The 14,012-nt window shown below is 31.7% G+C and overlaps 1 protein-coding gene across 1 annotated transcript; it reads left to right on the top strand.

The window, feature by feature from the left end:
• The first annotated feature begins 4,747 nt into the window (after window positions 1-4,747).
• On the top strand, window positions 4,748-13,287 carry LOC149162889 (uncharacterized). Its single transcript, XM_089437434.1, has 3 exons — window positions 4,748-5,726; window positions 6,271-7,090; window positions 12,342-13,287. Exons 1-2 carry the CDS (start codon window positions 5,714-5,716, stop codon window positions 7,050-7,052), a joined length of 795 nt encoding a protein of 264 aa, XP_089293560.1. The 5' UTR covers window positions 4,748-5,713; the 3' UTR covers window positions 7,053-7,090; window positions 12,342-13,287.
• Window positions 13,288-14,012: the final 725 nt, after the last annotated feature.

Here is a 14,012-nt window from a genome sequence, read left to right as displayed (position 1 = left end):
CATAGTGGGAAGATGGCTAAACCTTTAAGTGTAGGAATGATGTGATATTTTTTCTTTCCATGTTTTGTTGAAGAATGTGATTGGATTTTTTATTATATATTTATGCAAAAGATATCTTTTAATTGAAAAGTCAATAAATTTATTTATATTATTATTTCAAAAAAAAAAAAATATTATATAAATAATAATTATATAATAAATAATTTTTATAAAAAACAATTAATAAAAAAGACTTAGTTAAAAAAATAAATATTATGAATAATTTTTTCAACTTCAATCCATATTAAAGCAATTTTATAATATAATTTAATAATTAAAATTTATAATCAAATCCTCATTTTTATATATACTTAAAAAAAGATTCACATGAATAACGTATAAATTATTCAACTTATTACAACCCATCAGTTTATCTAAAACAGAACTAATTAATTTTCCATTACATCACACATTCCCATATTGAAAAAGACTTGTATTACACTAATTCCCACATTAGAAAATAATAATAATGTACATCAATTCCAAGGTAGAATTGTTTGCACTACCCAAAACCCTATGGCCCTAATACCTATGCCCACCTCCCTCTTCTCTCAAATTCTTAAGTTGCAAGAAATTTGAGAAAAATAAAATAAATACACATGTAAAGATGTGAAAGGCACATCCCCCATAAGGAGGAAACCCATTATTAAAAATAAATGCGTCCAAGTTAATTGAATGTTATATATAGATACTATCTAAATGCAAATAGGTAGTTGACATGGTTAGGTTAGGAAGGTATTGTTTTTTAAGTACAGGCGGAGGTTTTAAATTTGTAATTATTTATAAATTAAATAATGTAAAATTAATCTACATGGGTTTGGGAATTATTTACTTACTAAAATTAAGTTGGGGTAATTACATTTAAAACAAGAAATATGAATTTGTGTTAATTTTATATTTTTATGTGTATGTGTGAAATATGAATTTGTGTTAATTTTATATTTTTATGTGTATCTGTGAAAGAAAATTATTTAGGGTGATTTGGGATATGTATGAGATAAAATTATCTAATAAGTTGAAATTTTGTTATTCTGTTATGTGTGGTTGAGGGAGTTATTTGTTGGAAAATATAAATTTAAATGTGTTATTAGTAGGTGTTTGGCTATATATATTTGTTAAGGACAACTGGATCACATGTATATATTTGATTTTTATTTGGAATTGAATATGTGATGTTGAAAGAAAAAACACATGTACAAGTTTAAATGTGTTAGTTGTAGGTGTTTAGTTATGTATATGTAAAGGACAATTTGATCATATGTATATACTTTATCTTTATTTGGAATTGAACATGTGACATTGAAGAGGAAAACGCATGTTCTTAAATCATTAGACCCACTCTAACTTTGTCTAAGAAATACATAACAGGTCAACAAACTCACTTTTTTTCCAATGAAAATTCTCTACCAACTTTTATAGTACTTGTTTACATGTTATGTTATAGTTCCACTTGATTGATAATAACTTTAAGCATTGAACTTTTATCTTAGAGGTTTAGACACATTTTAAAACTATCAAAATCTTAAAAAATTAGAAGAAAATGAGTTGGCCAAAGTGAAACTTTATCACATTAAAAGAAAGTCAAACTAGTTGTTATAATCTTACTATTTGTTTTGTTGGGTAATTTTATTATAATTCATAATATTAATTATAATAATAATATTTTTATTACTAATTATATTTTTAATAATATTACTTATAATAAATTTATTTTCAACAATTTCTTTCTATAAATATTATAAATTAAATATTATTTATAATTTATTTATTTTGAATAAATCATTTCTTTATATAAGATTAATTTTTATTTTATTAATATTAATAACGCTTTTTGAGTCAAACTAGTCTTTATAATCTAAAGGTTAGTTAGCTTTTCTCTACATCTATTCATTTAGAAGCCTAGATTAGGTTCCTCATCTTGTCCTGAAGATGAACCACACTACGAGATTTTCTCCTATGTGATTTTTACCGAAAGCTTTTTTGTCAAACAAAATGAACTTTGTCCACTTATTTTTTTTTGGGTGCATAACATTGAATTTTTTCACTTATAGGTAAGGAAGTTAGTTTTGTGAGGAGGGGTGCATAGGTTCAAACTAGAGTCATGTAAACTTGTAGCAAACTTCTTTGTGGTTGTTAGAATCTAGGCGATATAAGAAGTTAGAGTTTCCATCAAGTTGGAATTTTCAACAACCTGGATCAATTCATAATCAGGTAAAATCCCTAGGGACATTGTTGCATTATGCATAAAAATCTGCTCATGCTTGAAATTTCTAAAATTTATGGCAAAAAAGAGGGTCATGTTACTACAAGACATGTCTTGTCTATCCAAATATTGTCACTTTGATTACACAACATCTTACATTAATAGATAGAAGGTGATAGGAATAACAACAAATTTGGGCAAAAAATAATGTCCCACACTGGAAAACATCTGTTGGTGAATATTGGGACCCCAACTAGATTTGAAACTCAATTAACCTTCCTAGCGTGCTTGTGGGTGGCTGCATTAGTCTCAAAAGTATAGGGCTAGTCCCTCCGGCTCGACCCTGGACCTCTTTGATAATAGGCAATAAATCCATTTATTCTCTTAATTATTAAAAATTTTGGATGATCTTAGCTTTAGTGGTTTTGGTGAACAGTTTTTTTCTCCAGGTGGGTAGTTTATTTCTCAAGGTGGGTAGGTTCAAGTCTCAATCCTATCAAATAATAATAATATTAAAACAAAAAAAAAAAAACAAAAACATGAATAATTTGATTAAGGATAACACGGATAATGGTTTGATTAAGGATTCATATCCATAAATTATGAATTCCATTATCACTTAGTAATTTGCATTCTTACATTCATATCTACATAGAAAATCGAAATACACACCAATTGTATGAATACCTCCCCAAATACCCAAATTTAATAAATCAAATTCCTTAAAACACAAACCTTTTCTTAAATACAAAACTCAAAAAAAAATTACGTGTCAAAAGATTTGATACTAGGTGTTGTCTAAACATTATATGTTTTGAAGTTTTTCATTGGAATGACAATTTTTTTTTGGTGAAATCTTGTTTTTTGTTGTTTAAAATTTGAGAGCGAAAAACCCTGGGGCACTAGTGGAGAGTTCACAAAATAAACTTGTGATCCCAACAAATCCCTACTAGATTTTGGGCAAATTAGAGTGGAAAATAGGTCGGAAACCTCTCTAAAACTTATATTAAATAGACTACATCAAACTTAATTAATATACAATGAAATGAATATTTTGCTAGAACATATTAACTTACCTCTCTAAAACTTATATTAAATAGACTACATCAAACTTAATTAATATACAATGAAATGAATATTTTGCTAGAACATCTTAACTTACGTAATTTAAATAACAAATCACTTCCAAAATATAAAATATCATCCAATAAACTCATAAAATGTGTAGTCTAACTAATAGACAAATGCATTCTTCAAGGCTTTTTTGTTCTTGGTTAATTTTAACCAAAATCGGACAAAGAATTTGAGTGCCCTAAGGTCTGTATGCATTCAAAAAAAAAAATAACAAAAAATTATAATCTCGTGAGAAATTGTATCCCCAAATTTTCGTGAAAAAATGTCATTTTGTTACAAGTTAAATCACACCCATATAAAACGATTTGTCCTTAGTGCGACTTTTTGGACTTGTTTTACTGTATATATGGATTCAGCACCCTTGAAAACCTCTAGGGCACTTGGATTGTGAAGGGTTACCCATCAAACTTGTGATTTCAATAAATCCGTGCCAGATTTTCGAGAAATTAGACCGGGAAAACTTCCAAAAAGTCTCAGTAAAGACAACTCGCATATGGAATATATGGAAAATCCAACTTTAACTTTAATATTAAAAAAAAAAAAAAAAAAACATTTTTTTATTAAAATCTAAAAAATTAAAATTCCAAATTACTAAAATATTCAAATTTCATTTTTATCATTTTTCAAGGTGTATGCATTAAAAATAATTTTTAAATACTAAAAAATTATAATCTTGTTTGACATTGTATCCCAAATTTATATAAAAAATGTCATTTTATCTATAAATTAAACTACACTCATATAAAATATATAGAAAATAAAAAATATAATTTAAAAAAATGACTTTCATTTATTAAAATCTAATAAATTTAAATTCAAAATTACTAAAATATTCAAATTACATATTTTTATAGTTTTAATTAAGAAAAAAATTCAACAACAATTCTAAAACGATGAGAAGTCTTGAACTTCTTGGCCTCCTTCCAAAAAGAAGTCTCGCTTTCTAGAGTTGGAAAGGCTAAAGTCTAACCGACGCCTAGAAACCCACACCACATGTTATGTTATTCTAGTAAACAACGCACCCCTCTCCTCTTTCCCCAAGTTGACATGAGAGCATGAACCTTCCATACTTTTGTCGCCTCCTCGGTTCCCCAAAAAGCAAGAGACGTATGGATGACGTCAGCAACAAGTTGCATGAGCATTGGGACTGCGAGTTTTTAGCTTGACTAATTGGCACGCATTGCATGCCACGTGGAGGTGACAAAACTGCGCACAACAGCCGAGGCGCGTGGATTCTCGGCTTGCCTGCCACGTGTATGGGGAGAACGAAGATTGAAGAATGAAAAAACCCCGTCGATAGCGATACTATTTTGTTAATAATTAAAAAAAAAAAAAAAAAATTATTAATAATTGATCATATGTTCTGCGCCTGGAGATTAAAAGTGGAGGCAGTGAACGACGCCACCACCAGCACCACCGCCTTTACATGCTCTGCCTGGCATTCTAATTTTTTCGCTGTGCCGGCCGCTGCTGTTTCTGTTTCTGTTTTGTTTTTTCTTTTTCTCATTTCCATTTCCCATTTCCTTTTCGTGGATTCGAACCCGCGGTCCTCTGCGTCGTGGCGTCCTCGGATCCGGATTCCCGATTGAAGCGCGAACACATGGGTTGTTGTTTATATTCGCAACTAACAACCGTGTGGAAAGAGGGATGAAAGGAATCTAAAGGTGTGGGGAAAAAAGAAGAAGGTAGCGACCAGATCGGCACGCAGCACGACTCGATCGTCGGACGCTTTTGTAGGGAAAGCCCTCGATTCGGATAAGAAGATATACAGTGTTCGCTTGTTTTTCTCGGTTTCTGTTTTTGGAGGAGGTTCCGGGATCGATCCCACGGGGCTGCCGCGGAGTCATGACATGTCGGCGTCTTTATTATCATCGGGTGTTGGGGGAGAATGAGAATATTTAGAGAATAAATAATAATATGTGATCATCATTATCATCAAACGGGACGAGGTAGAGGAGGAGAATTGGGATTCAAGGAATTAGAGTCGTGTGGTGGTTGGATTGTCTCCATTATCAGCCAAAGGTCGGCTTCTCCTTTTGTCTGTCTTCGTCTCGTAGAAGCTGATCACTGGCAATATACGGCTGGTCGCGGGATCGAAGCACAGCAGATCCACTCTCGCTGTCTCTTCTCTCTCTGTCCCTTCTTTTCTCTGTTTTCTTTATTTCCCTAAGCCTCCTGCTGCTGTCCACTGGAGGTGAGCTGGGATTAACTACGAGAAATCGACTAGTACTTACTTCTGGTATCGGTCACTGTGCTTTACTGCATGCGGGAGGAAATAGTAGGCTTCTTGTTATCACCGTGCTTTTACAGCCATTACTATCTGTTCCACGGATCTCCATGTCGAGGAGAGGTAATATCTTAAAGCTATAAAAGAATCTTTAAAAAAAGATTTTAGACTATTTAATAATACGTAATTTCTTTTATTTTTTTGTGGACTGCCTTTAAAATTCTACAGGCATAGGTTAACCCCGTTTTCCCATTGGTGATTTATACATTCTCCGGTTATTTATCATACTGTACAATATTTTCAAATCCGCAACTGTTTTGCACCGATCTTTTGTTTTCTCTTTTTAATTTGTTAGCTGGATGACAGGCTTTCTGATCTATTCTTTTGCCGTTTTGTTCCATTTTGATTTAAGCTTTAACTGTATGCATATTCATATTCTGGATCATTTATCTTTATCTGGATTTATTTGTTTGTTTTACCCTAATTCTGTTGTGATCCATGCTTAGTTTAGCTGTGTGATATGATTAGTATATCAATGTTATCAGTTGAACAGAATTTACATCCATTTCAATTATTTCTTTGCCTGCCTTTAATTAATTGCCATGATTTAAAATCTTCTTTCTTTTCTTTGTTTAATGGAAATCACTGTTATTTTTGCTTTGTGCAGACATGGCATCCTCTTCAAGCTCTCCCTGCGCGGCTTGTAAATTCTTGAGGAGAAAATGCACAGCAGAGTGCGTATTTGCACCTTATTTCCCACCAGACCAGCCTCACAAATTCGCGAACGTCCACAAGATATTCGGGGCAAGCAATATTACAAAGCTGCTGAACGAGCTCCCTCCGCACCAGAGAGAAGATGCAGTGAATTCTTTGGCCTATGAGGCGGAGGCGAGAATGAAAGACCCCGTTTATGGCTGTGTGGGTGCAATCTCTATTCTGCAGAGACAAATGCAGCATCTGCAGCGAGAGCTTGCCGCAGCGCACGCGGATCTTGCTCGATACACCGGCGCAACATCGGGCGCCGTATCGAATCCCGGAGGGTTGCTGCAGGCACAGCAAACGAACACACTCGGGCAGCATATGGGAATGGGGATGGGGATTGGGATGGGAATGGGAATGGCGGGCATGGGATCTATGGGTATGGGGATGGGGATGGCAGCAGCATCCCCTCATCATCACCATTCCATGCAGGTGTCAAGAGAACAACAAGTCTTGGAGCCAACAACCCATCTGACGAGAGAGCAGTTGGTGGAATTGGCCAGAGTTGGAGGCGGCTCTTATGAGGCAGGGCTAGCAGCCGCCCTGGGGATCACCACCAGCAATGTGGGTGTGGGTGCAACAGAGGCTAGCCCGATTGGAGGACCAGCTTATAATTCTTTCCCCAGAGTGGGCAGCGAAGGTGCCAGCAGAAGCAGTGGAGGCAGTTTGGGACAGATGTCTCCGCCATAATCACCAGAAACATGTTTCATTCCTTTTCACCTTCCCAGGTACCAGCTTCTTTCATACTTTTTCTGTTTTATTTCAAGATCTCAGATGAAGATTCGTAGACCGCCTTGATTGAAATTAAGTGACGGTGAGGTGCAAAACAGAAATAATTTACTCGGGACGATTCTGTGAGGAAAATAACACTGACAGTTTAGAAAGATAAGTATCTGTTTTCTAACTTTAATTATGGTCGTGGTGTAGAAACTTAATGTCAAGTCGTAGTGTATTAATTATGGTCGTGGTGTAGAAACTTAATGTCAAGTAGTGGTGCAGGGGGTTTGTGTTATTGCCGATATTAAAATAATAAAATAAATATTATTAAAATAAATATAAATATAAGAAGAAGTTTCTTTTTAAAATTTTAGTCACTTTTGTTATGTTATATGGTTGTGAAGTTTGGGGTTGCAACATCTCTAAAGAATCATGGAGAAAGATTAAGCAAATTCAGAAGCGTTTTGTAACATATAATCTGAAAATTAAAAGTAATACACCCTATCCTATTCTTCTTATAGAAGCAGGTCTTTCCCCTATTGAGAGCCTAGCTATGATTAGGTTTCTGTTGTACAAGAATAAACTCAATAACATAGACGATCATAGACTTCTTAAGCTAGCTTTAAATTCCAGCGAAAACCACCTAAGGTTCAATCGGGGGTGGCATAAAGACACAAGGGCCTGGGTTAAACTATTGGGAGATCAATGAGAATGATGCATTAAAAAACATAAATAACATTAAAGATATTGTTACTTCTAAGTTCAAAGAAAAAATGTGGTGTGAGAAAGATTTAGGGACTAAAAGAAAATTAAATTATTATAAGAAGGTCATCAACCCCACCCTAGAAGATCAAAAGTATCTCTCTATTTTAACTAGCTCAAAGAAGAAATTAATATAGCAAAGATTAGAACGAATTCTCATGAGCTTCATAGTGAAGCAGGTGGTTGGGCACTTCCTAAAAACCCAATGAATGGAAAGGATCTACCATATATGTGAGAATAGGAACATCGAGGATGAAAACCACTTTTTCTTAGAGTGCCCCGTGTACAATCACATTAGATCTTAGTTTCACAATTTTTGTTACAATATTGACCTTCCTAGCCTTTTACAATGTGAGTTTGGGAGACTTCTCTCCAAGCTTTTTAAGCATAGGAATAAAATCTTAAATCAAAATAAATAATTTGTTTCTATAGGTCTGATAGACCAATGTTTGGTCTCAAAGGACGTTAACTATCATCATCATTTAAATTCCAAAAAATTAATTATTAAAATTAAAATTATATATTAATAATAAAGATAAAGAAAAATCGTTTAGAAAAGTTACAGTTTAATTATATTTTTTTTATATATTAATTATTTGCTTGAATTATTTAAATTTTTGAAATATTTTTTAATAATAAGTATTTTAAATTATTTATTTTTAAAATTAAAAATATTATAATGAGTTTATAGAATACATTGTAAAATTATTGAAATGTTTTAAGTTTTGGGTGAACATTTGACTTATTTTTAGGGATAGTAAGTTTAGAATGATCTAGAATTAATACTTTTAGGTAATCATTATCTTAACTTTATGAAAGTGTTTACCTAAAAACTTAGACACTTTAATAAAATTACTTAGTATTCTAGAAACTTTCATATTACTAATTATCAAAATCTACATACTAAAATTAAAAAATATTTTTAAAGATAAAATTTAATAACATTTTAATATAACTTTAATTTTTAAAAATATTTAATATAATATGTAATTTTACAAAGTATTTTAAATTTTATATAAAAATGTTTTAACAATAAATTTAAAAAGGTGATAAGTTTCATTTAGAATACTAATCTTTTTTTGGTTGATAAGTGGGTCGCTGAGAGGTCAAAGTCACCCAAGGATGCCTGAGCCACACTAGTGGAAACCATGTTGGATTTTTGGTATCCGCGAGACTAGAACCGATGACCTTTACTTACGGAGCTTCTTCACTCACTGTTTTATATCTCTTTGATTCACATAGAATAATAATTATCATTATCGTCATTCTTATAAAGTTTTTATTATTTTATATTTATTAAATTATAAAATAAAATACAACAATTTTCATAACTCAAATATAAATATATTTAATTTTATATTAAAAAAAATCCAATAATACAAATGTATTATATTTTAAAATTAAATTAAATTAATTTTATAGAGAGGTAATTTGTTCTAACGTATCAATTTGACTTTATTAAATTTTAAAATAAAATAAAATTAATTTTATATAAAGGTAATTTGTTCTAAGGTATCAATTTCACTTAAAATTTTATAAAATTTTAATATTTTATTAAAGTAAAAAAATTATAATTTTATTTATTAAGAAGCAAGGTATTTTTTCTTTTTCAATATACTTAGATATACGCTTCTGATTGAAATTTAAATTTAATTAAAATACATAACAATTCTTTTTCAATATATTTATATTGATATGTTTTCTCATAAAAATTAAATTATATCAAAATACATACTAATTCAAATAAATTAATTAAATACATTTTATTTTAATAAATCGTTTTATCAAAAATATTAACTTTATTGCTGGATTGGTTATAGTTTCAAGTATATATACTTTTATATGTTCTGAACATTTTTTTTATTAAAAAAATTATATGGTTAATCTTATATTTTATTTTTTATTTGTTTTAATTAAATTATAATGTTAATTTATTAAAATAAAAATTTTATGTGTGTTTGTCAAGTGATTTGTGTTTATTTAGACTTGTTTTATGGTTTGAGAAACTGCAACTTGTTTAAGCTTTCAAAATCACTCAGAGATCACACCCGACTTGGGCCACACCAACTCTAAGTTGACTAGATTTTAGCATGTCTCCTCCCCCTAGCACAAGTGCAACAACCTCTGTGAGGTTTGATCATGGGTCGCCTTGTAGTGCAACAACCTCTGTGAGGTTTGATCATGGGTCGCCTTGTTGTGCTAGTGCAACTTGACAAATAATTATACATATTATTATTATTATTATTATTTATTATCTTCTATTGCACCCGGCCTAGGCCACACTAACTCTAAGCTGACTAGATTTTAGCATGTCTCCTCCCTAGCACAAGGGCAACAGTGAGGGGGCACACCAACTCTACACTAACTCTAAGCTTACTAGATTTTAGCATGTCTCCTCCCTAGCACAAGGGCAACAGTGAGGGGGCACACCAACTCTATACTGACTAGATTTTAGCATGTCTCCTCCCCCTAGCACAATCGCAACAATAAGGAACCACACCAACTCTAAGTTGACTAGATTTTAGCATGTCTCCTCCCCCTAGCACAGGTGCAACAACCTCTGTGAGGTTTGATCATGGGTCGCCTTGTTGACCAGACCCATCCTCAACCAGTTGTGCTAATGCAACTTGACAAATAATTATACATATTATTATTATTGTTTTTTTTTTTTTTCTTATCTTCTATTTTCCCAAAATTACTTAAATCTAATATATTACATCATTTCATTTCCTCTTTGATTTGAAGTGATTTTCTTATCTAAATATCTTTTTTAATATATAATAATAATAAATTGATACAAAAGCATATACTCTTCTCCTTTAGGTAGATGATATATTTGTTCTTGCAAGAAGGCCGTGATGACCTAGATAAGAAACTTAAGACTCTTCATGACTATTGCTCCAAGATGATTATTATAGGCCATGATGACCTAGACAATCAGCTTAAGACTCTTCACGACTATTGCTCCAAGATGGGTATTACAATTAATATCGATAAGACTAAAGTCATGATAATTAAATCCAAAAAGATCACCCATGGTAATTTCCTCTATGATAACAATTGCTTAGAACAGGTCTCTTCTTATAAATATTTGAGTATTGGCATTCCTCAAAAAAATATTTTTGGAGGCTGGAAAGCTTATTATGAGCTTCAAAACAATTGTAAGACGGTCCATCTTTGTATTTGGAGTAAAAAAGGGTTCCTCTTTGAGACCCTCGTCACCCATGTTGTCTTATACAGATGTGAAGTTTGGGGTTGTTGTAGTATATCCAGAGAGTCGTGAAGAAATATTGAGATGATTCAAAAGCAATTCATAACCTACAATCTCAAGATCAAGGAAATACCCCCTATCCTATCAGCATGATCAAAGTTGGTCTTTCTCCCATTAAGTATCTGATGTATAAGAAGTTTTACAACATGGAATCCAAAAGGCTTCCTAAACTTGCTTCTAACTTTAGTCAAAACCCCCAAAACCTTCTTTTAGATTGTCTGGCTCTTACTCACATATGCTCTAATTTCCCTAAAATATATCATACTTCTAATCTTCTTGACTTGTTAAGTCAGCCCAACTATAGTGATCTTTGAGTGCCTCTTTGGCTTCTATTTTATCATAGAAATAATATTTTGAAGAATTACATTTAGATTCTTTTTCTTCTTAAAGTGTGACCACATTAATCTTAGTAAATGTTAATCATCATCTAATCAATGTATCTATTAATCAATAATATTATTACTATCATTATCCATACATCAATTTATTACAATGTTAATTTGTATTATAACAATTATGAATTCTTTTTATAATAGTGTTTTTCGCTCTCAATTTGTTACTTCATCCCAACAAAAAAACTTAAACCCGTATTCCTTACTTTATCTTTTGCTTTATTTTTTGGTTATGATAGTGTAAAAAATTACTTCCCTTGCCAAATAAATAGACCTCGTAAAATATATGAAATTACAAAATTATGACCTAAATAGGAAAAAAAATGTTTGATAAAATTTAAATTCACAATTATATTCGGTATATAAAAATGGTAACCTATAATAAAAAAAAATTAATATAATTTATATATTCACAAATTTTATTTTAAAAACAAAATTCTAAAATTTCCGCTATTTTAAAGTAACAACTTCTTTATTCTTACAGATCTTCAATATAATTTTACCCTAAAAAATCCACATTTCATATACATTATTTAAATCTTAGCTTCAGTTTCTGTAACAGTAAACTGTTCATTTACGGTTCAAATTCACCAAGATAATGCGTCCCTTTTTGTTCGGAAAGTTTAGGTGCAATGCAAGACCAACCCCCCTACCTTGTAAGTCCCTACATCAGGCACTTTTCTTCAACCAGTACTGTAAATATTTTTTCCTGTATTTTCTCAATTACACACGAGAGAAATAATCTGATGATGTAGTCCGTATTTAAAATTTTACTGATGGAATATATTCTTAATGCCAGTGACAAATGGTGCTTACAACTTTCGTTGTCTCCTGCAGATTTTAATTGCAAAGACATTTGTCATTAGCTGCTCCCAGTGCATACCAACATTGTTGCTAGCGAATGAAATACTGGATTGAGCTTCAGAAGATTGATGTACTGGAAGTTATTATAGAATGTTATATCGACTTCTCATCACCTTAGAGATGGTTGGTTTCTTCAATATCTTTATCCAGCGCTCATCAATTCAACATATATATCTCACACAGTTCTAAAAGATACATTGATCACTGTATCACAGAAAGATGAAGGTGGACGTTATAGTTTTGTATCTGTAGTGTGTTTGGAATGGTTTGTAATGGCCATTGCAGTGCACAATGAAGGATGAAGATTAATTTGCTGGTTAAGGATGTAGCCCTCAATAATCCTGGGATGGCTTTCATGTAAAATATATAGAAAAAATGATCGATTTCGTGCCCTTTCATAGAAAGAATAAAACGGCCTTGATTGAAAGAATAATCAAGAGACATGTCAGCTGAACTGTACAATATCATTCATATGAAGTTCATATTGTTGAACCCAGGCCATATCTGTTTTGACAGCTCTATATAAAGTGAAATAGTGAATAACGCAACAGTTTCTCCACCAGATCTGGATCATCATGACCAAGATGCCCATTATCATGATAGTGTACTCACAGTTCCTGCAGCAACCACAATGATGAGATGATATGCTTTCGATGTTACTGTACATTGACAGCTGGGAGTCTTTGTTCCAACTCAGTTCCTAGGTTATCATCCACATCCACTCTCAATCAATCAAGATTGCCTTCACCATTATCCAACAGGCGCATCTTCCAATGTACAACCGTTCTGGGCAATAAGGATGGGTAGGCGATTACATTTTCTTTGTTGTATTTATTTTGCATTTCTTATACTCTGCAAACTCACTCCACATGCAAAGGAGATATTGGTGAGAATGGTAATAAAAATTATTATTTCTGCATATGCATTCTCTGCATAATATCTACTTCCCTGTTGGCAACACAGTCACTGTGGTATACACAAATTACTTCTCTGCCGGCAACACAGTCACTGTGGATAGATGCAGTTTCATAGAATACAGTGAAAATTAGGCCTTCTTTTAGTTGAGATTGTGATGGAAGCAATTACAGTCTCTTTAATTTAATATTAGGGATTGATTTTGTATAATATTACGGGTCGAGAGCTCATGTTATCGAGTAGAGAAATGATTAAAATTTGATTAATTTTTTTGTATTTGGGTGGGAAAAAATAGTTAGCACAATAATTTCTTTATTTCAATACTATTTTTTATTCTGAACCTCGAACGGATTTTACTCTAACAAATTAACTATACGTTATAATAACAATGTATAGTTTATCTCTTTGTATTGAAATTCACAACTAAAGCCTAAAGTTGTTTAAATTTCGAATTGCGTCTCCTAAATCATTTTGGAAGTATAGTTTTTAATTAGATCTTGGACTTGATTGTGATTGATTTAGACCATGGAAAATGGGGCCAAACAAACACTTAAATAGGAGTCCTACATCTTTTGAGTAATATCATAAATGAATGTGTACTTATTTAAGTGAGGTGGTGACTTAAAATGTTATAATTAATTATTTAAAATAATGTAACGAGAGTATTTATTTTAATTTAGATTAATATTGAAATAATAATATATTATGATTTTTTAGTTTAATTTTAAG

This window comes from Pinus tabuliformis, chromosome 5_2, assembly GCF_031772625.1.
Source record: "Pinus tabuliformis cultivar Carrire ecotype Pingquan chromosome 5_2, CPIR1, whole genome shotgun sequence".
In the NCBI taxonomy this organism is placed as follows: Eukaryota; Viridiplantae; Streptophyta; class Pinopsida; order Pinales; family Pinaceae; genus Pinus; species Pinus tabuliformis.
The sequence above is the reverse complement of the archived record's forward strand: the minus strand, read 5'-3'. Positions and strand labels throughout refer to the sequence as shown.